We start from the raw sequence: 26478 nt of genomic DNA, 5'->3' as shown, positions 1-26478 counted from the left end.
TGCCTCTCCAGAGGCCAGCCTTCTCAAGGCTGGGTCAGTACTCAGGCCCCGGAAGTTCCAAGGCCTGGTTAGGCTGGGTGCTAGAGACCAAGGGCGTGTCAGCCTGATGGACCACTGTCCTCATGGAGCTCCCAGGCTGAAGCACTGTCCTGCTGGGTGTGCAGAGCTTCTCAGGACACAAGGCCCTTGCCTCCTCCGCACATCTGACTGACTCCCTGGTAAATTATAAGCTCTGGGAAGGTGGGCTCTACTGCCATGTCAGCCCTCACAGGGAGACCGTGCCTAGGGCTCAGGAGAAATGGGCTGACTGCCATTTGCCGTCCGGCCCAAGAAGTGTGAGCAGGCAAGAGCATGCTCATTCTACACCAGGCTGGCCTGCTCCAGACCGCCTGGCCTTGCTGGCCCCTCTCACTATCCTGGAAATGAGTCCTCCTTACAGCCCAACCTTAAGAACGGGGAAGAAATCTATCACTTCTCCCAGATGTTTTAAAAGGCTTCTCTGCTCTAACCAGGCCTCTGGGACAGTGTAAGAACAGATGTCTCAACAAGTATGTAAGTCTTGACCAGCCCAAGAGGTTAAACTGAGACTAGTGGAAATCAGACCAAACTCAAAGGTGAGCATCCTCAGACTTGCCTCCTGGGGCAGTTGGGATAGAAAGGCTTGTGGGCAGCTAGAAGAAGAACCAACTGCCTGGAAAAGGGCATCATGTTATAGATCTCAAGGGGGGAACCCACATACGAGAACCCCTCCCCAGGTCTCAGCCTTAAGTAATGACACATCTCAATTAGAGACTGATGGCTTCCTTACTCAGAACAGGCCACTACGGATGGAGGTGGTGGTGTCCCTGTGGGCCCTGAGGCTCTCAAGAGTGGGAGCGGCATCTTATCTTCCGCACGCCCACAGGAGGAGCCTGGCCTGAGAGTAACGCAACCTAGAATGGCTTGCTGACATAGCTGAACACACCTTTCTTTCTTTACTTGCCTTTCAGGTACCAGGCCCTCCGGGTTTTCCTTCTCCTTCACTGACCACTCTTTCCCTGTCTCCTTAGCTGGTCTCTCAAGTCCCTGACTTCTATACAAAGAACTCAGTCTAACAACTTCTCTATCTAATCTCTCTTCCTAGGAGATATCTTATCCAGGCTCGTTATGGCTTTAAATACCACCCACACAATTGTAACTCCAGACCAGATCCCTTAACTCCAGACTCTTCTCCATCAATCAACATTTCCACCTGCATATCCAACAGGCATCTCTAACTGAGCTTCTGCTCTTCTTCCCCAAACCTCCCCCCCAGCTCTTCCCATCTCAGTGATGGGGCCTCCATCCTTCCGGTTACTCAGGCCAAAAACCTTAGAGTCATTCTTAACCCTTCTCTTTCTCTCGTCCCTTACACCCAATCTGTAAACTCTTATCTTCAATATTGCTTCAGAAACTAACCACCTTTCATCACTTCCACGCTGTCTTAGCCACCAACATTTCTCTCTCCAATTATCACAACAGCCTTAATAACTCTTTGTAAGCCTACAGTCTGCTCTCAAACAACAGCCATAATGATCATTTGGAACCTGAGTTGGATTATATCTTTCTTCTACTAATTCCTCCAGTGACTCTCCATCTCACCCAGAGTAAAATATCAAACCCTCACAGTGATCCACAGGCCCTTTATAACTGGACCTTGAAATGTCTAAGTCTGCTACCCTCCACCCAACCCTCCGACATTCTCTGTCTTCCTTCCCTGCTTTATTTGTCTCCATAACACTTACTGCCATGTGACCCGATAGAGATATTACTTGTCATCTGTCCTAACCAGAATGTAAGCTCCACGGAAGCATGGATTAAGAAAATAAATCTGGGACTTCCCTGGTGGCACGGTGGTTAAGACTCCACTCTCCTAATGCAGGGGGCCTGGGTTTGATCCCTGGTCTGGGAACTAGATCCCACATGCATGCCGCAACTAAGAGTTCGCATGCTGCAACTAAGGAGCCAGCGAGCTGCAACTAAGGAACCCCTGAGCTGCAACTAAGGAGCCGCCTGCCACAACCAAGACCCAATGCAACCAAATAAATAAATAAATATTTTTTTAGAAAAAAAAATCTATCGCCATATCCCCAGTGTCAAAAACAGTGCCCGTTCTGTAAATAACTGTGAAATGAATAAATGGGTCCCCACCTCTCCATTTGAGTAGTGGGAGAAGGAGGAGGGTGAAGGGATAGGAAGTAGGCAAGTCGACACCAAAGGTATTTATTTCCTTAGACACTAAGACTACTTGCCGGCAAAGCACTCTTTACACTTGTGGTGCTTTTCCACCTGTCACCACTGGGCGGCACCGCCAGACCAGTGAAAGCACCGAGGACGGAGAGGGCCTCAGCCCAGCTCTGTGCAAGTGCTCACCTTTGAGGCTAGACACTTGTTGGCCCTGGGTCTTGCTGAAGAGAGACAGTTCGTTGGTAATGGATTCCAGCATCTTCACGAAGTTGGGCAGGAAGAGGATGACCTGGACATCATGGTTGGCTAGGTGCCTCCCACAGCTGATACCCTGAGCCCCCTTCACATGCGGCCCACATAGCAGGGCCACCGTAGGCCTCTGGTGAACATTTTTGGGATTCAACCTGGAACAGAAGGCAAAGAAGCATTATCAGCTGCAGACCTGCCAATCCCTTGCATCATATACCAGGCAAGTGCCTCTCGGCACCTATTGCTCTCAGAGTTCTCGCTAGTCCCAGGTTCCAGAGGGGGATGGACAAAATGCACTAAAGGCCAGGTTTACAGGGTGGCACTCCCACTGTCCCACATCCCGGTGTCACGTCATCTGCTGGGTCCTCTCATTAGGTAGTTCACCCAGATCTTGTTCCATATAACACTGTTGCCAGAACATTGCTTTCTGACCAAGGACACTTACTGTTCTCTCCGTATGACCTATTAGGTCCAAACTCTTCTTAGCAAAGAGGCTTCTCTACCTCTGCAGCCTTCTTTGCTCTTCTTCCCCGACATGCCTGCTCCACTGCAGGAACACTGGTCTCATCATTCTCTGCTGCACGTGTAAGGTTCTTTCTTGCTTCTGCTCCAACTATTTCCCCTGCCCAGAAACCCCTTCACTTGTGAAACTCTGACCCACCCCTTTTACGATTACTCTGGCTCAACTCCTAAGACACTCACAGCAAGTACCCAAGAGGGTAGTTCTAAACATCCTCAATCAGTTGCCAGTCCAAGTTCTCTGTACTGAGCTGCCAGTAAGCTAATAAGGGCAATGGTGTAGATACTAATAGTACCTATTTCACAGGACGCTGGGTGGATGAATGGATGTAAAGCACTTGGAACAGGAACCGACGCACAAAGTACTCAATCGATGCTGGCACTGTTACACTACCGGTCACAGAGGAGGCAGCGGGCAGGCTAGGGGCTTCCCGGCCTCCTAGGCTGGTAGCTGCCTTGGACACCCACTTCCTGATGAAGTCACTTCCAGCTTCCTGCCGTTCAAAGCTGAGACCTCTCTGGTCTCAGCCACAAGTAAGGAGGTTTAGAGGATTAGCCCTAGAGCTGTGCCCGACTCAGTCTGCCCCCAGGGCAGGAAGGGAAGGGGAGATGAACAGCAAGAAAGAGGCTTAGGCCCCTGCTTAGGGGCGGAGCAGTGACAGTCACTGTTTCTCCCCAAAGAGAGGAAGACAGATGTTGTCAAGCCAAAGAGGAAACCCCCACTCTCCAAATACATTTGGGGGAATGTGGTAATGTACTTTACATATACACCGAGTCATTCATTTCCCTCACCGTGTTTGCATCTTACGGAAATATGATGAGTACTTCTCCCTTCACAGGGGTTATTCCTCAAGTTGCCCCAATGGCTGCTCTGGGAGAAGGTTCAACGGCCATCAGACCCAAGGGCAGGATACTCCTTCAGAGAGCAGCTTGCACTACTTCCTCTTTTGGGGTCTCCACTGGCTCTTTCCTGGCAGAGGAGAGGCCAGGGATCCAGGTTGGGAAGCAGGCCTAAATCAAGGGACAAGGAGGAATGAACACAATGCTATAGGGTGAGGGGAGTGGAGCAGCCAGGAGGGGAAACCTCACAGCCAGCGTGGATCACTTTAGACACCACTCTCCCACAAGGCTACCAAAGTCCTCCTCTTCATTGACAAATCCAGCAGATACCTGTCAACTCTAATTGTGCTTGCTCTCTCAGCATCGCCACTGCTGACCATCCCTTTATTCCTCAAACACCATTCCTTTGGTTCTTACACACTACCCTCTTGGTTCTCTTACCTCTCTGGCTTTAAACTTTCTTAGCTAGTTTGGAAGGCTCCTCATCTCGTAACTCTGCTTTAATGCTGATGTTCCCCAGAATTCCACCCTAGGCCCTTTCCTCCCTTTACACCCTCTCCTTAGAGGAGCTTGCCTATTCTTATACCATGTACCAGATGATGACTTCCAGATCTTTATCTTCTGCTCAGACCTTTTTCTAAACTTCAGATCCAGGTTGCCAGTGGTTTATCTGGATGTCTCACAGGCCTCCTAAACCCAACATATCCAGAACAAAATCCATCATCTCCCCCAAACCTGCCCCTCTTCCCACATTCCTTATCACAGTGAATGCTATCACTATCCAACCAGATGTCCATGCTAGAACGCTTTAAGTTCAGTGATCACCGACACTTCACTTTCTATCACCTTCCATATCCATTCAATACCCTGCCCTGCTGATTTTACCTTTAAAAATTCCCTCATCCACCCACTTCTCTGATCCCTACTTCCCCGCTTGGGGCCACCATCATCTGGCCCCTGGCTCAGTTTTCTAACTGGTCTCATGGCCCCAGTCTTGCCTCCATTAATCTACTTGGCCAAAGTCGCCTTTTTAAAACACAAGACTAACCATGTTACAGCCCTACTGAAATCCCTTCAGCAGCTCCCTATCTCTCAGCTGTACCAAAGCCCTACTTTCCAGCCACACAAAATGACTTATGGATCCACAGTCTCCTGATCCTTTCTGCCCTTGGCACATGCTTTTTACTTTTCCCCCTTCCTGCTCGCCGCCGTGAACTCCCCCTTGCTCTGTAGGACTCAGTTTGGATGCCACTGCTCTAGGAAGGGTGTTGAGTGGCTTCTCCAGCCTGGAGTAGAAATGTGGCTTCCTGGAGAGTCTTCTGTTTCCTCTACCACAGCACTGGACTTTCTGGAGACCTCACTAGGCTACTGGAGGACAGGAGCAGTATTTTCTTATTCTTTGTATCCCTAGCCCTAGCACAAGGTCTGGTACATGGTATCAGTAAACATCCACAAAACTAAGCACTGCCCCTGATATAGCAGCCTAAAGGGCAAGTGGAAAGGTACCAAAGTCTAGCTCTTATACCCAGTTGTCAGGGTTATTCTAGAAGCTCTCAGGTATAGAACTGAGGATTGATTTTTATCCCAGCCCTCTGAGTGAATGGCGAGTTCCAAAGGCTGGGTCTCTGAAGGTTCTTAGAAAGCAAGCCTCTGGTAGTCAGCAGGAGTCTGAGAGTCAGCTGTTACCACGAAGGAAGGATCAAAAGGGTGGTTTGCTGGGAGAAGAATGAGGACTTCCAGGACAAGGGTGAGAGAGGCAAACAAAAACCTTGTAGCATCCAGGAAAGTGACTTCACAGAGGTACTCACATTAGAGGAGCAGCAACGGTCTGATGAACTGTGTGTGTGACGCACTGTGGTGGTGCTGAGGCAGAGCAGCCTCACCCCACACTCAGCCCCCGCCGACCTGGAGGCATTTACCTGTTGGGTCCTCCGAGTAGGGTCAGTGCCATCTGACTGGCACACACGCCTGTCATCTCCAGTCTCCGCTCCAGAGTCAAGCCATGCTTCTCAGCCACAGACAACAGCTTTTTATGCAGCTCATAGGAAATACTTGGGACAACCAGGCCAGAGTCTGCAGTTGGAAAGGAGGTGAGGAAAAAGGGAAAGTGCTTACAGGAAACCAGCTCCACAAATTGGTGTAGTTGATCTGTGAAAGCCAAGACTTTAAGACTGACCCTCCCCAGCCCATCTGCCTAATCTGGGACTTAGGCGTGCTATGCAGCTCTCCACAGAGCTCAGGCAGTGCATGGGGAACTGAGTAACAACCTCTTCAGGTTACCACAGAGCAGGGATGAACTTAAACTCTCTTAGAAGTGTAGCTTTAGACCACAAAGGCCAAATCCATGAAGATGTATTTGGTACTATCAAGAAAAGGCTGCAATCTATCAACCACATTAGAAGAAAACATGCTTTTCTCAAAGTGGGGGAAATGCCGTTCCTGGCAGTGAGGTTTTCCTCACAAGCAGACCCCCTTATCCTTCCCCAGAGTGGAACAGACACTAGCTAACCCTCCTGACCCTCTTGGTCCCTGCTGTTCAGTTTCAAGGCAGGATGACTTGTTCATCCCATCTGCTCCCCACATCTTCTTCCTCCTATTGTCCTCTATTTAGCCCTTCCTTTTGGCTGAAGAAATTCAACTAGGAACTTGTTTTCTTAAATAATTTTGTCATTTTCTCCCCATTTGGGGTGACTGTAACCCAATACTCTTACCACAGGGAAAGAGTACACGGAAAGTAACCTATGGCTTGCTTTAAGCGACTCAGAAGAATCTTTTACTCACCATAAACAAACAGAACTCTGTAAAGGTTAGGGAGAATCATAGTCATTGAAAGTACACCATGGAAAGTATTGATACCTGGTTTTACAAGGTCAAAGTCTGCAGCAGCTGGGTACACTTGAAGGAGTCCATAGTATTATACATATCAGTAGCAAGGTGCCGTTTCAGGGCCCAGAAAACCAGGACAGGAAAGAGACAACAAAGTCAAAAATTGTGATCTTTTGCCTTGACAACCAATGCCATCTTACAAAGGCTAAAGCCACTGGGCTGGCCCCAAGGGAGCAAACCCTCTGCCAAACAGCCCCATCTGGCCTCACTGGCAGACCAAGAAACACAGATTCCAATCAGCAAGTCATCGTGGGACTGCATGTAATTAGTTTTGTCTGGCTGGATCACATGCCTTTTTAGATCCTGTGTCCTCATCTATACTGGACTGTAAACTCCTCAAAGTAGGAAATAAGCCTCTTACCTCCTCAGCCCCCACCTCAGTTATACTGTCCCAGCTCTAGTTATTTACCAATAGAGGCAAGTTCTCATCAGGTACTCAAACGTATAAATGATGCAAACCTACTGTTATTTATTGTGTGGCTTACTTAACTCGAAGGCAGAAGTTTTCAGAAAGTGCATCATCATCCTGTTGGTTCCAGAACCCTGTATAGAAAAACTTCTCTTCCTCACTGATCCTTTCGGGAGAAGTTTCTTGAGGTTCTATCAGATATCCAATCCTGCCTACATGGATTCTTAAAGCCACACAGAATTAGACTGTGGCTGTACATTTTAACAACAGAAATCCAAGCATAAAGACTGAACTTAAAGCACCCACATCTGTATCCTCTCAAGGGAAGGTAAAATAAGGCAAAATGATAATAACTTAATGTAATAATGAAATAAAAACCATCGCCATGTCAAAATTCACACTATCCAGTCGGTTAATTGACCCCTTCCACCTGTATGAGTCCTACTCCTGCCTGGGGCAGAGACAACGAACAGTGAGCTTCGCCTCTCCCCTCACCCTTTGTGAAATGTCAGTCATTGATATCCCGGATGCCGATGCTGGAGGCTGTAGCCTGACCTTGCAAGTCAACCGCTGATTAAAAGAGCCATTTCTTATGGCCTGCTCCAGACATGCACATGTTATCAGAACTAATTAGGAACCACTGATAGCAGTGTGAAAAAGCTGAATGAATTCTCAGGAGTCCTAAGCCACTAACAACTCTAAACCTGTCAGACAAGTCATGCACTTGCCTACTTCAAACACCCTCTTCACCTGCAGAGTCACGCAAGGGAGAGCTTTCCCTCAAGTCTGTGCATTTCTTCACCTACGTATTCCCTTCCTGGTGAATTTGAAACAGATCAGGGCAGTGAGTCTTGGGCCTGCCACCCCACTAATCAAACTTTCTTTCTGGGACTAGGTCTTGTGCTCTGCGTATAGGCACCCCCTCTCCGGTTCTGAGGGCTCTCTGGGGGCAGGCTGAGTGTTTTCTGCTACCTTCCTCCTCAGTCTTAGGGGTACAAAACTCATGGCACAGGCGGAGAAGAGTTTACTCCATGCTGGCTGGCTGAATGCTGCAGCTGGAAACTGTGTGTCTGTTACATCTCATTGATTTGTGCTGCAGGGAAGGGGTCCTGTTGATGAACTGGCATGTTTTGTAGCCTAGGGAAAGATATAGCCAGGAATCCTTTCTGCTTAGTCTGCCGGTCGCAGGGTCTAGGACTTCACTGTATTCTACTCTGTATCTCTGAAAGGAACATGCTAGCACCACAAAATGTTCCTTTTCAACATTTACACACAGAGTCCAACCAGTCAGACTGGCTTATCAGAAACAGGCAGAGGGAATAAAATAAACTCCAAAGGAAGGGAACCAAGAACATAGCGTGTAAACTGCAAACAATAACATCACCAAAGCCTGAACATGGGCCAAGCCCAATTATATTTTGGTTGGAAGGTGGATCTTTATTGTTTGGGAACCAAGGCAGTAAAATTAGTTGGTAGGGCTTCTCTTAATATTAATATGTACTTCAGAGCTGTCAGTGAAACAAGAGAGAGATATAATTATAGCCAGTTCGTGACAAGCAGAGCACTTCTTAGGATCTGATTAATCTTAGGATATCAAGGAAAACGGCTTAAGCACACCCAGTACAGGCCAGGAGAGAAGATGCCTCCTCCCCGCACAGCTCATTCCACAGCTTGAAGCAGGGCCATGGAGCCTCACGGCCCAGCACCATGTGTGCTGCCCCTTCTTCATGTCTTTGTCACTTCCGCACTGCTCCTTCCAGTACATACTATTTGGGGCCTTTCCCTCCTTTACGGACACATATGCATGTTATCACACCCTCCATCGCACTTCCCCACCCTCAAGACACCTTCTAGCACCACGTCCAAGCCTTCCCCCGCAGCCTCTGCATGTACATTCCCTCCCTGTCCTTCATACCTCCCAGCCTTTCTGTTGTGTAACAGGGCTCCCACAACAAAGCGTCATCTCAAATCCAAACTCAATCCTCACACTGGCATGGCCTTTTAGTTGGAAAGGCTGTTTGTATCCTATGTCTTATCAATGAGGAGCACAGCCCATTACTGGGCATGGGGATTTCTCCAGGACTATGAGTTCTGATTCCATTCTGTGGTGGTCACACAATTGGGCAGCGATATCAGACGAGTTCTTTTTTGGAGTATAAAACAACTGGTAAACGCATACCTTTAGACCCAATGTACAGACAGCCCCTGTAGACTTATATTAAGGCTGCCACAAAACGCAATTTGGTGTCAAGCATACCTTTGAAAGAAGAATTTGTTACGAGAAACCTAAATACCCCTAGTACTCTTTACTGGGGTCCACAAGGCACCCCGTGATCTGGCCCCTGTGCACTTCAGCCCCTTTACTTCGGGCCTCATCCTGCACCACGCTCTGGGCATCGGGGCTGCCTCCTGGTTCCTCAGTACTCCAGGTTCCTCCCAGCCTCAGGAAGCACGTCCCCTCACATGCTTTCCCTCTTCCGGCACTCTCTTCTCTCTTCCAATGCTCCCTGACACCACACATGGCAGGTTCCTCATTCTTCAGGTCTCAGTTTAAAGATCCCTCAGTCTCAGCATGCTGCCTACCTGCTTCACTGTGCTTAATACAATTTGTAAATAACTCTTTTTTCCTTTTGGACTATCTACTTCACTAAACTGTAAGCTCCATGAGGGCAGTAACTGTCTTGTCCACTGCTGTATCCCCTTCCTCTCCATTGTGCCTTCAGTGCACAGTGCCTAGTGGAGGGGCTACATAAATATGTGTTGAATTAATGAATGAATGTGAAGGAAACCTGTATAACAGCCTCAGGGCATTCCTCTCTGCAGCTGGGTAAGAGTCCAGCTGTAACCAAAGGCAAGTGCGGGTAAGATGTTTCTGACTCTTTCCCCACTTCTTCCTTCCCCCATTAACAACTAGAACAACCTCCTATCCACACTGGACCTCATTCCCTCAGGTTAAAGCTCTACTGGAACAAGCTTTGGACTCAAGAGGTAAAGGACTTCCTGACAAGATTACTAATTACAAAGGGGAAAAGTATCTTTACAAGGAAGAAATCTGTTGGACAACACCTTACCAAGTGATCAAACTAGCCTCAGTGATGGGACAAACTGACGTTGTGTACTGTATGATGTAATGCTCCAAGAGAGACAGAGTCCCACCAAAATCCTGGAAAAAAGATTCAACATGAATCACATCAAAAGGAAACAATCAATAAATCAAAACCAAGGGATATTCTGCAAATCAACTGGCCTAGACTCTTCACAAATGTCAATATCACAAAGGACACCAAAAGTTGTGGGAACTGTCCTGATTAAAGGAAATGAAAGAGATCTGACAACTATATATGTAATATGCAATGGTTGACTAAAAATACAACTATAGGGACTTCCCTAGTGGCGCAGTGGTTAAGAATCTGCCTGCCAATGCGGGGGACATGGGTTCGAGCCCTGGTCCGGGAATATCCCACATGCTGTGGAGCAACTAAGCCCGTGTGCCACAACTACCGAGCCTGCGCTCTAGAGCCCGTGAGCCACAACTACTGAGCCCATGTGCCACAACTACTGAAGCCCGTGCACCTAGAGCCCGTGCTGTGCAACAAGAGAAGCCACTGCAATGAGAAGCTTGCGCACTGCAACAAAGAGTAGCCCCCGCTCACCGCAACTAGAGAAAGCCCGTGCACAGCAATGAAGACCCAACGCAGCCAAAAAATAAATGAGTTAAAAAAAAAAAAAACAACTATAAAGGACATGATTGGGACAACTGGAAAGCTTTGCATATGGAATTAGATAATACTTTTGTATTAATTTTAAATTTCCTGAGCGCAATCTTGTAGTGTGGCTGTAGAGAGCAACATCCTACTGAATACATATGGAAGTATTTACGGGTGAAATGTAATGAGTGCAACTAAATCTAAATTGTTCAGGGGTGTGTGTGTGTGCATTTCTATAAAGTAAATGTGGCAAAATGTTAACTGGTGAATCTAAATGAAGGACGTATGGTTGTTCACTATACTATTCTAGCACCTTTTCTGAAAGTTTGAAATTTTTTTCAATATAAAAAGTTGGAGGGCTTCCCTGGTGGCGCAGTGGTTGAGAATCTGCCTGCTAATGCAGGGGACACGGGTTCGAGTCCTGGTCTGGGAAGATCCCACATGCCGCGGAGCGGCTGGGCCCGTGAGCCACAACTACTGAGCCTGCGCATCTGGAGCCTGTGCTCCGCAACAAGAGAGGCTGCGGCAGTGAGAGGCCCGTGCACCGCGATGAAGAGTGGCCCCCGCTCGCCACAACTAGAGAAAGCCCTCGCACAGAAACGAAGACCCGACACAGCCAAAAATAATAAATAAATAAATAAATTAATTAATTAAAAAATAAAAAAAAAAAAGTTGGAGAGAAAAAAGAGTAAAGTGCCTCCAAATACGATCAACAAATGTTTGCAGAGTAATAATACATCAAGCCAGTGGTGGTGGGGGGCGGGAATGGCAGGAAACAGAATAAATAAAAAGAATATGAAAACAAACCACATTCCCAGTCTTACAACCTAGCTGGAAACAAAAAATATGTATGTGCAAACATCAGAGAAAAAAAACTGTGTCATCCTGAGCACAGGTGTAAAATAGGAATTTCAAACCAGGAGCTGTAGGTAGTGTCAAATCCTCAATCTGAACCACGCCTCGCAAGACAGACAGAATTACAGTCACAATGATAGAAAAGGGAGCGCACCTGAGGTGGCGGAGGAACCATGAACAAAGTTACAGAGGCTGGAAAGGGTGTGACATGAGCAGATGAAAACTACCCTGGCTTGGAGCCCAGAGACTGCCATGAAGGCTAGTTTAGAGTAGTGGGCAGGGCCAGACTTCAGAAGGCATTAAAACCAAGTTGTTTTATACAGGATGAAGTTGACAGGGCTAGAAAATGAGGGCAGAAGGCCATGTAGAATCGATTTCAAGGGACAAAGGGAACCTGTGGGGTAGCATAAAAAAGTAAAAGGTCATGACAATTTCAAGGACCATTGAGGAAGAAGAGAATCTAGAGTCAGAATGAATACTGAGGATAAAGGAAAACTCCTTGTCAGAAGGAATCACTGTGTTATTAAATTAGCAAAAAATGGCCTCCAGGGTTCTTTCTAGTCATGAATTTTTTTTTTTTTGGCTGCGTTGGGTCTCCATTGCTGCACGTGGACTTTCTCTAGTTGTGGCAAGCGGGGGCTACTCTGTTGCAGTGCGCAGGCTTCTCACTGCAGTGGCTTTTCTTGTTGTGGAGCACAGGCTCTAGGTGTGCAGGCTTCAGTAGTTGTGGCACATGGGCTCAGTAGTTGTGGTTCGCGAGCTCTAGAGCGCAGGCTCAGTAGTTGTGGCGCATGGGCTTAGTTGCTCTGCAGCATGTGGGATCTTCCCGGACCAGGGCTCAAACCCATGTCCCCCACATTGGCAGGTGGATTCTTAACCACTGAGCCACCAGGGAAGCCCTCTAGTCATGAATTTTTATGAGAAGTAAGAGGCAAAGATGGCCACAAAGTTTCATGCTGGACACTTTAAAAATGGTGATTCCACTGAAAGAAATGGGAATGCTAAGGAGTCAAAGCTATGGGAGGGGGTGAATGACTGACTTAGCTTTGATATGTTGAATTTAAGGAGGATGATGGATACATTGAAATCAAACCCCTTCCTTGCTCTGGCCAGACGCGTGTGGCTGTGAAATGGCAAAGGGCACATAATAGCAAAAAAAATCACATTTGCAGAGACCAACTCAAGTTTCTAAAATGACCAATTGGCACCTTCATCAAAACTCAGGTGCCAGGCCATCATGTGCTGGCTCCAGATCCCCCAGCCCTTAGTTTGAGCTTAAACTCTTAAAATTAAAAAACTCTGGCAGTAGGGCTTCCCTGGTGGCGCAGTGGTTGAGAATCTGTCTGCCAATGCAGGGGACACGGGTTCGAGCCCTGGTCTGGGAGGATCCCACATGCTGCGGAGCAACTAGGCTCGTGAGCCACAACCACTGAGCCTGCGCGTCTGGAGCCTGTGCTCCGCAACAGGAGAGGCCGCGATAGTGAGAGGCCCGCACACCGTGATGAAGAGTGGCCCCCGCTTGCCGCAACTAGAGAAAGCCCTCGCACAGAAACGAAGACCCAAAACAGCCAAAAATAAATAAACAAATAAATAAAAATTTAAAATACAGACATACACTTAAAAAAAAAAAAAAAAAAACTCTGGCAGCAAGTTGCCATGAGACCTTTTCCAGTAGGACTGTAGGAAGCACAAGTGTTCATTACTGGGGGAAGAGTCTAAGCCAAGACACCTGTCTTAACAGTACTGCTCTAAAACCTCATGAGTGCCAAGGACGACAACCAAGCCCTTCAGGTTGATGACAAGTGTCCACCTGATTATCCAAGCCCAGAAACTCTGAAGGATTCCACATTAAAAGAAATAACTGGGCTTCCCTGGTGGCGCAGTCGTTGAGAATCTGCCTGCCAATGCAGGGGACACGGGTTTGAGCCCTGGCCTGGGAGGATCCCACATGCCGCGGAGCAACTGGGCCCGTGAGCCACAACTACTGAGCCTGCGCGTCTGGAGCTTGTGCTCCGCAGCAAGTGAGGCCGCAACAGTGAGAGGCCCGCGCACCACGATGAAGAGTGGCCCCCGCTCGCCACAACTAGAGAAAGCCCTCGCACAGAAACGAAGACCCAACACAGCCAAAAAGAAAATAAATAAATAAATAAATAAATTTTAAAAGCAATAACTACTCCCTCCACTCCTGGCACCGGAGGATCTGCTAGAACCTGAGGTTCCCCAGAATCAACCAAGTCACTGTCAAGGAAGTCTGCCTGCAGAGACACAATTTCAGAAACTAGGCTCATCAGCTCTGCTCAATGAAAAGCTGTGGCGGCACTTGGTGCAGGAGCACAGGTATTGTTAATGCAGGTTTTCTGGTCCAGAACACTTCCTAGAATTTACCTCCTCATGTCTCCCCTGTGGCTCTCTTAGGATAAGAAATGTAAAAGAGGTGCCTCCCCGGGAGTGGCATCCCTGTAGCACATGGTCTAATCTGTAAACACAGGAAGGGGAATGAGGGTTGAAGGGAGATCAAGGAAGAACCCATGTGGGTTGGGTCAATGGTTTGAAAAAGCAGTGAGATCATGACCAGTTCCACTGCAGCAGACACTCGAGTCTCCGCGTGAGAAGGATCCTCCTCAGGAGCACGATAGCCACTGAAGGCAGTCTTCACTATCCTCAGGGTAAAATTCCTCAATGGCCACTTCTAAGCTCAAAGATTTCTTTCTTTCTGAATTCCTTCTGAACACATAAACAAACCCAAAACAGATTTCCTGATTACCTGTTCTTCAGGAGGTAAAAAACACTGCTCGTCTTGAAAGCATTAGGACACATCTTGAGGGCCTCTGGGGACAAGAAGCAGAGGAAGGCAGACAGGGCTCAGAGGCAGAAATGGAACGCCAGCTGTGGAAAACAACTGACAGCCTGGAATGGTGAAAGCAGAGCTTGTCCTGAGAGCAAGATACAGCGCTACTGAAGCGCAAAGAGAAGAATAAAGAGGCAAGCCAGAAGCAGCAGAAACAAGCCAACTGTGGCTTCACCAGCTACTCCCCTTCAGAGTAGAACTAGAACTGCTTTTACTGAGAAAAATGAGTATGCGTTAAGTGGTGCTGAACTAAGGGAGCTCAAACCAGAGTGCCTCACTCAAACTCTGACTTGATCCTTTTGCAAGACAGTAAGCAGTAACTCTACTTCAGGTCATCTTCATACACTTGCTACTCCCCAAACTTCAGCAGACACATAGTGTGGAGGCTGAGGAACATCCTTCAGGCAAAGCCGATGGGACAACTGTGGAGATTCAGTGCCTGTACCAATAGCACCCTGTTGCCTCCCATCTGGCTTCTATATACTTGAAGACAAAAGAAGGCTACACAGTGGGAAAAAAATGGCAGAAATTAAATCAGAATTCTACCCAAAATGAAGGGGTCTTGAATAAATGAACCTGAGAAGAATTTATTAGAACCCAGGGAATGAAGAATTCTAGACACTTTGAAGTCATTCCTGGTGAAAGATTTAATGGAACACTTAACTCCAACAAAATGAGGATAATAACAAAAAGGGGAAAACAGTACCTCACAGAGATGCCATGAAAATTAACTGTGATAAGCATGTGAAGTGCTTAGAATGGTGCCCAGGACACAGTAAATACCCAATGAACATCCAATATTATGACGGTGATCATAATATTGTTTCTCCTGAACCAGGCACTCACCCTTCCTTTTCTGCCACCTCTAAATCTTGTACACACTTCCATTATTTGTTTACACATCTGGTTACCCTATGTAAGGCCCCTGAGGTGATGGACAATGACTTACCAGAGCATCTAGAACGGTGCCTGGCACATAGTAAAAGTTTTATAAATGTTGACGCTTTGAAGTAACTTTATTGAGACAGCCTTTGCACTTCACATTAAAGTCATATATTGACTGAATAATAATTATAAGCCGGGCATTGCACTAGTTGCTTTCCACGTGATCTCATTTAATTGCCAAATATTATCCCACTTTACAGACAAGGAAACAGGCTCAGTAGTCCCCACGTGGCTACATATCTCAATTCTCTGACCCTACAGAAGCCTCCTCATTGAAGCCTTTAATATTGAATAATTAGTAAGTCCCTCAGTGTGGCAACTCTACTAATTGCTTTCTCTGGGCTCAGCCACAAAGCAATGCAAGAAGAAAATCACAAAAACTTGGCCCATTAAAACCTAGACGTTCCACAACTAGACTCGCTGCCATTCTTCACACCCCACAGATTCAATGCTTTTCAATTCTGTTGTTCACTCAACCCTCTTCAACCTGTCTTCAATCATCAAATCCTATCAAATTCCCCTTTGTCACTTCTCTCACATCTCTGTCTTCCTTTCCATTCAGAGGTCCAAACCCCTGGCATATTAGTTATGTCATCAGTCTAACTTATCTTCCTGCTCTGGTCTCTCTCCTCAAATTCTACTCTGAACTCTATCACGAGACCAGTCTTGCTAAAGACTAACAAATTTTCCTAAAAGAGATTTTGGATCATGTCTTTTTCAGAATCCTTCAGTTGCTCCTCATGGCCATAAAACAAGGGGCAGCATTAGCACACAGGCTCTCTGAGCTCTGGTCTAAAGCTATTTTTAATTCCTGCTATTCCCCCACACAAAAATCTCCGCCCTGGCCAAACCAGCCAATAGCCAATCTCCCACACAGCCTTTATCACACTACACCAGCACCTGCCCAGCCTACCCATAAGTATCTTCCTCTTCCTCTCTGGTGAAATCCTGCCCATGCTTCAAGGCTTCTGTCCTGCTCCCTTTGTGAAGCCTTTCCTGATCAGCCCAGCCTTCAAGACCTCTCGTGCCTCTCAACACCCAATGCTAATGTCCACACTCTCACTGGACTCCAGGCATATATGGTATCTTTCCATTTCCTAGTACATCTTAATTACTTGGATACAAGGACTGTCTTAGAGTGACTTACATATAATAAGCACAGTGTTCCTACTGGCCCACACTGTCTTAAAAATTACTTTGAGAATACTATGAATGTTGAGCAAAGATTCTTCTCTGAAGCCTTACCACTCTCCTAACCGGTGTTCTTTGGGGACCTCTCACCTCTGAACACAGAGTGCTCACATGCATCTAGCATTTTACAGGCAAACTTAACCAACATGTATGCAACCACAGGGTACCATTATTTAGCAGCGTAGGTCTAAGCTGGAGGAATGTCTGACAATCTGTTGGAGATAGCAGCACTGTTAAAGGACCCAAAGGGACCCTCCAGAGAGAAAAGATTTGGGTTAAACAAAGAGCTAAATTTAGCTGCTTCCTGAATGTGTTTTCCCAATCAATAGACCTTTTATAACACTGCCCCCCTCCATGCACACAGTTGGCAAAGAGTATTGCCAAGAGGAGTATGAGCAATTAGAGAATAACAGCTTAGAAACTGTTGACACCACTCAGCATGCAGTCAATGTGTAGGATACCAGCAGCAAGCTGCCAGAATCCTGAAACCCAAGCCATTACCAAATGGGTAGTAAACATGTTCTTTTGCTACTCTGGGAATTAGCAGAAAATAAGTATTTGGGGTTCTAGGACATGAATGCCACAAGGCTAGATTGGGGAGCTAGCCAAACCACTCTCTACAACTGCAGATCTAAGTTGGTCTAGTCCTGAGGGAATACTAAAGAGAAAAGACTATATAGTCTAATTGCCATTAAACTGCCCTTCTCTTCTTATATCCTTCTTTCTCTTTAACATATCTGTATTCAGAAAAGGAAAGGAAATGTGATAGATAAGGTTTATAGAGCCTTTACCTCTCTGGACCTCAATGTCCTCAATCTGTTAAATGAGAAAATTATACTAGGTGATCAAGTAACCTAACACTAACATTTTTTTTTTGTCCTAGCTTGTTTCCCCACATATTCCAGATAGCTTGCCTCATTCTGATACTAACATTTGGACAGTAAATCCAACTGGAAAAGTGTCCCCAGCCAGGCACTACGTGAATAACATTGAGTAAAAACCTGCTTTGAGACTTGTGCCTTGGAGCTGGAACAGAGACAAAATCACCTGTAGAAGCTGCTCAGCAAGATAATTGCTTGCTTGCTCTATTTCCAGCATAGATCCTGCTTGGCAAAAGGACTTCATTTCCACTCCTTATCACTGCTGAGAACAAAGAGAAAAACCAGATGGCATGAGGCTATAGGGCCTCTTGTACCCTCACTGTCATGCTCCAGTGAAACGCAGCTGGTTGCTACACACCACAAGCCGCCATACCCGAGTTCTTGGCCAATGCCTAGCACATGTGGTTTGTAGTATGTCTGTTAATGGCAATTCTGGAAAAATATGAGAGGGGGGAACTTTCACTTCTGTCATTAAACAAAGTGTGAACATTAAGCTGGGGAGATAAGAGTATGTAGGAAGAAAAATTCCCACCTCTCCTGTTGTCTACTTTGGCAAATGTTTTCTTAGGCTCTTTTAGATCTGAGAATCTTTCCTGATTCTTATTGCTATTCTCTCCCTGTTAGCCACTTCACTCCAAGGCAGGCTATAATCTCCCCAAGCTCAGGAATTTCAGGGAAATCACATACGGCACGACCCAACCACCTCAGCTTCCAGAGAGTTACCAGTAGAGGCAGCTTATTTTGCCACTGAGGGCAGTAAAAAGGAGAACAGTCAAAAGTGGATGGACGGTGTATGTATAGCTGATTCACTTTGTTATACAGCAGAAACTAACACACCATTGTAAAGCAATTATACTCCAATAAAGATGTTAAAAAAAAAAAAAAAAGTGGATGGACGGCAGGATCTGAGTATACAACCAGACCTGCTGGATGATAGCTGCCTTTGAAAAGCTTAAAACCTGGCAATTTAAATTAAGCCTGATTCTGAGCTAGGTTGTTTGCCTTAACATAGGTGATAAAAATCAAAGGAGTTCAGCAACTCACACTGTCAGTGTCACTTAAGGAAACTACCTTAGTAAAGAGGCGTGCCTGCCAGAGTCTGATAGTGAAAGACAGAAATTAGTAGTCTTTCTTAACCTGACAACCTGCTTATTTCTTTTTTTTCACATGGAAGCTTTTACACTCAGCAAAACCAAATACCACAGAGCCCTACTGATGTTTACAAAAATGCCATGCCATGTCTCTGATCTTCCCCCATATGTAACTAAGCTGTCTCCATAAATCTCCCTGTAACTGCTACTAGCATTCAAGGTTTATATTCCCTATATTCAAGACTCCAAGACTTCAGATGATTATTATACTTATTAAAATGACTGATTCCTCCTTTAGCTCCTAAGATCATTTAACAACAATAGTTTCAATCTGTAATCTAAGAAGCCCAGTTAATAATAAGTTTGGGGGGAAGGGACAGAGACAGGGACGAGGTAGACCACCTGTCCTACAGCTGCCTCAAATGCCATGTTTGAAGAAAAGATCCAAATGCTAAAAGATAAAACAAAACCACAAACTTAAAAATCACTGAGTTAACAGACTAGGCTATCATACACAGTGACCTACCTAATTACCAAGGCACTACACTGTCACATAAGCATTATGACTAGCCAACCCTCAATGACCAGGGTTAGCAGGAGATGAGGACAGTGCAGTAAACAAATGTAATTTATTGAAACCCTAATTTTAGCCAATGGTTTCAACTACTCAGCTCTATTTCTTACCCCAGCAAACAACCAGTGAAGCAGAGTTGAACTTCTGGTAAAATCTACAGGCAGTAACAGGGAAGCCAAAGTAAAAATAGAGCTGACTATGTCAATCTAGATAGTCAGCCTCTATGCCTTTAGTTGTTAATCATAACATACTTAACAGCAGACCAGATCCTGCCAGGTACAGGATAAAAATGGACATGTAGAGAAATCAGCCCCCACCCCAGCCTAGTGGTAGGTAGGATGCTATATTGGCCACAGTCTCTAAAAGACAATATAATGGGCCAACCACCATGCCCCTTGAGTTAACTCCTACTACAAGACTCTGACTCAGAATCTGGGTCATTCTGTTTCAAGTATTAAAAAAAAAAAAAAAAAAGGAAAAGCAGCCAGTGGGACATGGGGTTAACTTACCTGTGCAGAACTCCTTGCTCACGTTGTGGGGCACTGTGATCCGACGATAGACGATGGGCTCTGACTCCAGGATGTTCTCATCATGGCGGTACCGAGTAGGCCTCTCATTTGGGATGCCCCGGGAACGGGTACCACTTCTCCTCTCATAAGTATCAATCTCCTCAAACACAGCTGCTTTGTCAAAAAGGGCCAGGTTCCCTTCAAAATCAAAATCTGTATCTGGGATCTCCTCAATATCATCCCCAAAGCACTCGTCATCTTTATTCTTCATCTGGCCATTCTTTAAGCCACTTTTCTTTGGAGTTGCCTGATTTGGGTGCCTGCTACTAGATGACCCTGGAGAAAAAAAAAGGGACTAAAGTCAGTGTGCCCACATAAAGTGCTCATTTGTAAGTGGAAAATACATTAGTCCTTTGTGGACAGTGTTACAGGAATCAATGTGAAAATGGTATAAGGTAAAGCTATTCCTAAATCACATTAAGTAGAAAAAATTACCACAAATCTCATGGAATAATAGATTTCGTATATTACCCGACTAACAGTGAATATGAAATAAGCAGTGCGTCTGGAAATCTTAAGCTCTGCTCTTCATAAGGGAATTGGTAATGACTGAGGCTTTTTTGACAACTGAATATACCAAAAAAGTGGAAGGGCAACAATACAGCAGTCTCTTCCCACAGGTCTGGGTGGTTTGATTCTGAATGTCCAGCAGTTAATTAAGAGAGAAATACCCCCAGAGTAAAAGAAGGCCAAGTCCTCATAACCTGAAGCTCACAGGAAGATCTTATTCAAGTGGCTCTGAATTCCATGCTTACCAAGCAAGCAATCTTCTGATTTTTTAACTCAGTCTCAGGCTACCCCAGTAGGAGGGAATCCCTGGGTTTAGACAGATTCCAGACCTTGAGCCAGATATACATCTACCACTATAAGTTGATATATTTTGATTTACAGGCCTGTTTTTATATCTTTTGGTTAATGTGAACTCTTTTCTCAAAATTTTACCACTTCTAGGAAGGCAATTTCTGAACCATCAAATGACGACAAGGACCATATTGACCTGATCCTGTAGAGGGCACACCAAGATGCATATCAACACCACAGCAGTCAGTCACTCTCTGTCTCTGAAACTCTGTTTGGCCACCACATATCAGTCAACTACTCCTCTAGCAGCCAAGGCAGAAGACCCCACAGAATTCTCCAAACCATCCCTTCCCAGAGAATCCTGAACTGAATTTATAGTTTGAGCCCCATCTGATCACCCTGAAAGGATGGATCAGCTGACTGGTATGGCAAATGGAACTGCCAACATAGTCTGGATAAACATCATGTACTTCCTTTTGTGAGAACAAGCTCCTCAATTATTGAAAATACTCAAGAAGAGGTTAGGATGATCATGAGCAAACCCCCTCACACGTATCATCCCAACTATACTGCTCTAACTTTTCTCACAGCAACTCCCTTCTATCCAATGGACCATGAGTCACGAGACCTAGGATCTATTTGCGTGTTGTATAATCTTATACCTATCACCCAACTTCTCAATTTCCTTGTGTGTAAAATGATCACTGTGGTACCCCCAGCAGGGTTTCTAGTACATAGCAGTCAGTCAATAAATATTTGTTTAATGTTATCAATCAACATCAGCAAGAGCAATTACAATAATTATTCTGAAAGATGTATACTATGCAAATATAACTCATGTCTAAGTCTTCCTAATGCCAAATATTGGTATGGAAAAGGGCTATGCTGGCAGTTAGGATGAGATTTAGGCCTCTGAGAAAAACCTAAGGCTGACCAAAATTATGAAGGGGAGGAAGAGTTGGCTGAGTCACCATGAACAGCTGAGATTATGAACCACTGAGAAGCTTGTCAAAGTCTGGGTTAAGTTCTAGTTCTGATAATTTGATAAAAACATTTAGTGAGAGCATGCTGTGTGCCACAGCCAGGTACCGGGAATATAGTACATAACCAAGACATGCTACCCAAAAAGGAAGGAGGAGAGATATATAAGCAAATAACTAAAATACAATATAATGAGAATTATAATAGAAGTTTATATAAAGTGCTACAGAAATATGGATGAGAAACAGAGCTGGGTTAGGAATGGGAGAACAAGAATGAAAATACAGGGCTTCCCTGGTGGCGCAGTGGTTGAGAATCTGCCTGCCAATGCATGGGACACGGGTTCGAGCCCTGGTCTGGGAAGATCCCACATGCCGCGGAGCAACTAGGCCCGTGAGCCACAATTACTGAGCCTGCGCGTCTGGAACCTGTGCTCCGCAAAAAGAGAGGCCGCGATAATGAGAGGCCCACGCACTGCGATGAAGAGTGGCCCCCGCTTGCCGCAACTAGAGAAAGCCCTCACACAGAAACGAAGACCCAACACAGCCATAAATAAATTAAAAAAAAAAAAAAAAGACAGAGACTGTCTAATTAGAATGTAAATACTGTTAAATACTGTTTAAAAAAAAAAGAGAGAATGAAAATACAAGGTCAGGATAACACCATTAGCAATGTATGTAGGCAAGGGAAGAACTAGAGAAAAAAGTCCAGTTTGTAGGATTATCAATGTATTGCCTCAATATTAAATCAATAGGGACTTCCCTGGTGGCGCAGTGGTTAAGAATCCGCCTGCCAAAGCAGGGGACACGGGTTCGAGCCCTGGTCTGGGAAGAGCCCACATACCGTGAAGCAACTAAGCCCGTACGCCACAACTACTGAGCCTGCGCTCTAGAGCCCATGTTCCACAACTACTGAGCCCATGCACCTAGAGCCCATGCTCCACAACAAGCCACCGCAATGAGAAGCCTGTGCATCGCAACGAAGAGTAGCCCCCGCTCGCCAAAACTAGAGAAGGCCCACGCGCAGCAATGAAGACCCAACGCAGCCAAATAAGTAAATTTATTTGAAAAAATAAAAAATATTAAATCAAGATTATTAGGAAATAGGTCTCTGGCCCAGTGGTCTCTCTCCAGTGGTTGTGTGCATACCCAGGAGTGCAAAGGATGATCCACTGGGATGCAGGGAGAAGATATTGAATATTTTATTTATTCTTTCTTTTAACTAAAAACAGGAAGAAATTAAGCCTTATGAACTTAATGTACAGATGGAAATTGGCACCCTTATGAGGTTTCATGCCACCCAATCACTGCCAGTATTTGAACTATCTGAGGAATGAATGATGTTCCATAATAAGAAGTGTGTCCATCCAAGTGGATTTACATCAAAATTTTTAAATTGTGGTAAAATATACATAACATACAATTTACCATTTAAACCATTTTTAAGTGTACAGTTCGATAACATTAAGTACATTCACACTGAGCAACTATATACATTTTTAACTACTAAAGCATACAAAAATGAGTAAGTCGCTTTAAAAGATTCCTATAAAAAAGCTATGTATTGGGACTTCCCTGGCGGTCCAGTGGTTAAGACTCCATGCTTCTAATGTAGGGGGTGCGGGTTCAATCCCTGGTTGGAGAACTAAGATCCCACATGCCGTACAGTGCAAACAAACAAAAAAAAAGCAGCTATGCATTAAAGATAATACGAATAATGCAATTATAAGTGAACAAGAGAATGGCAGAGATAACACTTCCTCTATTTCTCTTTTTTTTTTAATTATTATTTATTTATTTATTTATTGTTTGGGCTGTGTTGGGTCTTCGTTTCTATGCGAGGGCTTCCTCTAGCTGTGGCAAGCGGGGGCCACTCTTCATCGCGGTGCGTGGGCCCCTCACTATCGTGGCCTCTCGTTGCGGCGCACAGGCTCCAGACGCGCAGGCTCAGTAATTGTGGCTCACGGGCCTAATTGCTCCGCGGCATGTGGGATCTTCCCAGACCAGGGCTCGAACCCGTGTCCCCTGCATTAGCAGGCAGATTCTCAACCACTGCGTCACCAGGGAAGCCCCCTCTATTTCTCTTATAGGCTTCTTTAACCAGACTGTTTTAAAAATTTAATCTAATCAGATCTAAGAAGACAGCCTCCCAAATTAAAAAGTAATCAAGGTTATTCCAAATATGAATCCATATGGACTACCACTGATTAACTTCACCCTAAGTGTATACTCTACATCATAGCCCTGGGGCCAAATCCAGCCCAAACACTGCCTGTTTCTGTAAATAAAGTTTTACTGGAACACAGTTACATTCATTTGTTTACATATTGTCTAAGGCTGCTTATGTACTACAAAGACAAAGTTAAATGTTTGAAACAGAGACCTTATGGCCTGCAAGGCCTAAACTATTTAATATCTGATCCTTTACAGAAAAAGTTTGCTCAGTCTGCTCTACATCATGCCTCTCACAGGTATTCTCTCCAACTATGACTGCCATTAAAATAAAAACTAATTTTTTTAAATTAACTGAGTGTAACCAGAATTCTTTGAATCTCTGTTCTATTCAAGGTGTTAAGTGTGTCACTTGTCATTCAGACCTGTCAGCCAATACTATGCCTGGTCCACCATAAGTAAACAAGAATCTCTGGTGAATTATGAAATCAAAACAGCCACATCAAAAAACAAAACAAAACAAAAAAACCCCAAACAACAAAAGCCTCTAAAGAGGTTATAAAAAAAAGACAACTTGAGACTATGAGAAAGAAAGGGAACCAGCAAAAACTATGCCAAGTGTGTTGCGTGACTGAAAAGGACAGGAAGATGAAGTCAACAATGATTCAAGAGGGAGTATGAGGCAAGGGCTTCACAGGAAAGCAGTTCAGTCATGTCCATTATGAACTGACAATGAACTATCCTGGACCTATCAAAATGACAGATGAAGACAAGCAGTTAATCAATGGTAGAGAAGACAGTAAAAGAAGCAAAACGGGAAATCATTTTTGGCTTGGCCACAGACTCTACAAACGTAACTTACAAACCCACAGTTCTGACTTTAGAAAGTGTCAAGTATTTTCTCATGCTCCCTCTGACTAAAGATCTTCCATTCATTCATTTGACAAAGATACACTAAGGATCAGCTATGTTCCAAATACTGTCAGGAAAGCAGACAGTGAAAAAAATTTCCAAGAGGAAATACTGACACCATAGGTCAGCAAGAAAAAGAGAATATAAAGTAAATGAAAGGCAGGCTAAAATTCTCAGTTGTCTCTTATTCTTCCCTTCCCTCATACCTTAAAACAAATATTGGGAAGTCCTGGGTCAATAAGCTGTCTCAATACTTGGCTTATTCAGCCCAAAGGGCCTGGCTCTGTATTAAACTGGCCTTTGGCCACTAGGAGAGAAAAGCACTTCCTCTGGAAAAGATAAACAATGCTTCCCAGATTTCTTTACCTTTCAATTACAAGGGCCAAGTGTGTGTTAAGACTAGAGGCTGGCCGCCTTCCTGTGCCATTTTGCTGCCAGCCTTTGGCACAGAGGCCCTTTGGCCAGGACAACTTATAACAAACCCATTGTTGTGTAACACTCAGTGCCACTTATTTATTGGTTTTTGTCACACACATATTGTAAAGGGGAACTTTGTCCTGCACTTACAGCACGCTAAAGGGCACCTGAAGGTCAAATTACAAATGTTTTAGTGCCAGACTCAATGGGCTTTGTGAGCAGGTTCCTGAGAGTATCTGGTACCTTGTTTTCAACTCCCAAATTCCAGGCCCTGGTAATCAGTCAACTTCTTGGGCTCCAGCAGCAGCACCAGGGTTTTCAAGTCTGGTGGATATATGAAGCACATCCAAGGAGGTTAAGAAGTCACATTAGAACCTCAGAAGGACCATGAAAACTTAGCAAAAAATAACTTTAGGGCCTCAGATGGTGGGATCACTGTTACACTAAACAGACCATATAACAGGCCTCAGGAGGTTTGCCTCTGCTCCCTGGGACTGATGCTCCATTCATCCACTTGACAAATATTCTAAGTGGTCAGTTCAACGACCAAGGTCACAGGAACTACTCTTTATAACCACCCTCCCACCCTCCCTTCTTTTACAACCTAAAAGAAGAGATTAAAATCTGCTTGTGCTAAATCTCTCATCAGTTTTGGATTAGGTAACTAGAACCAACAAACCCGTCAACAACTTGTTACTAACTTTGAAAGAACAATTAAAAGCCAGAATCAACGAGAGATTATATTCTTTTTTTTTTTTTTTTTTTTTTAATTTTTTTATTTATTTTTGGCTGCGTTGGGTCTTTGTTGCTGCATGCAGGCTTTTTGTAGTTGCGGTGAGCAGGGGCTACTCTTTGTTGCAATGTGTGGGCTTCTCATTGCAGTGGCTTCTCTTGTTGTGGAGCACAGGCTCTAGGCGCGCGGGCTTCAGTAGTTGTGGCACGTGGGCTCAGTAGTTGTGGCTCGCGGGCTGTAGAGCACAGGCTCAGTAGTTGTGGTGCATGGGCTTAGTTGCTCCGCGGCATGTGGGATCTTCCCGGACCAGGGCTCGAACCCGTGTCCCCTGCATTGGCAGGCGGATTCTCAACCACTGCGCCACCAGGGAAGCCCGAGAGATTATATTCTTATAGCTTTATCAATCTATTAGTCTCAACATCAATGTACATATACCAGAGAAAATTTGATTTACAGATCTCTAATGAGAAAAATACTTAATCTCCATTTCTCACTCATCCATGAAAAAAACATTAATAATCTACATTACAACTGTGGTGGGAAGAAACCAATCTACTTCCTTGGAATCCTTAAAATGCTACATAAATGCTAAGTCAGTCAATCTCCGGCAGACCTTCCTACTTACCTTACAGGGTTCACTGATCAGATAAATAAATGTAACTCTGTTTTCTATCACAAACCAATTCTGAGCCAC

General features: G+C 45.1%; 1 protein-coding gene across 4 annotated transcripts in view; it reads right to left on the bottom strand.

Moving 5' to 3' along the window:
* The window catches only part of EDC3 (enhancer of mRNA decapping 3), a 53240-nt gene that overhangs the window by 2583 nt on the left and 24179 nt on the right, over positions 1 to 26478 (bottom strand). For all 4 annotated transcript variants that reach the window (XM_036844139.1, XM_036844141.1, XM_036844142.1 and 1 more), the window contains 3 exons: positions 19710 to 20045; positions 5733 to 5886; positions 2392 to 2609 (listed from right to left, as the gene is read on the bottom strand). In XM_036844139.1, the coding sequence (XP_036700034.1) occupies positions 2392 to 2609; positions 5733 to 5886; positions 19710 to 20045 (708 nt within the window). The remainder of the gene's footprint in view (positions 1 to 2391; positions 2610 to 5732; positions 5887 to 19709; positions 20046 to 26478) is intronic.

The sequence above is a fragment of the Balaenoptera musculus genome, chromosome 2 (genome assembly GCF_009873245.2).
Source record: "Balaenoptera musculus isolate JJ_BM4_2016_0621 chromosome 2, mBalMus1.pri.v3, whole genome shotgun sequence".
Lineage (NCBI taxonomy): Eukaryota > Metazoa > Chordata > Mammalia > Artiodactyla > Balaenopteridae > Balaenoptera > Balaenoptera musculus.
This window is presented reverse-complemented; position numbering and strand designations above follow the sequence as displayed.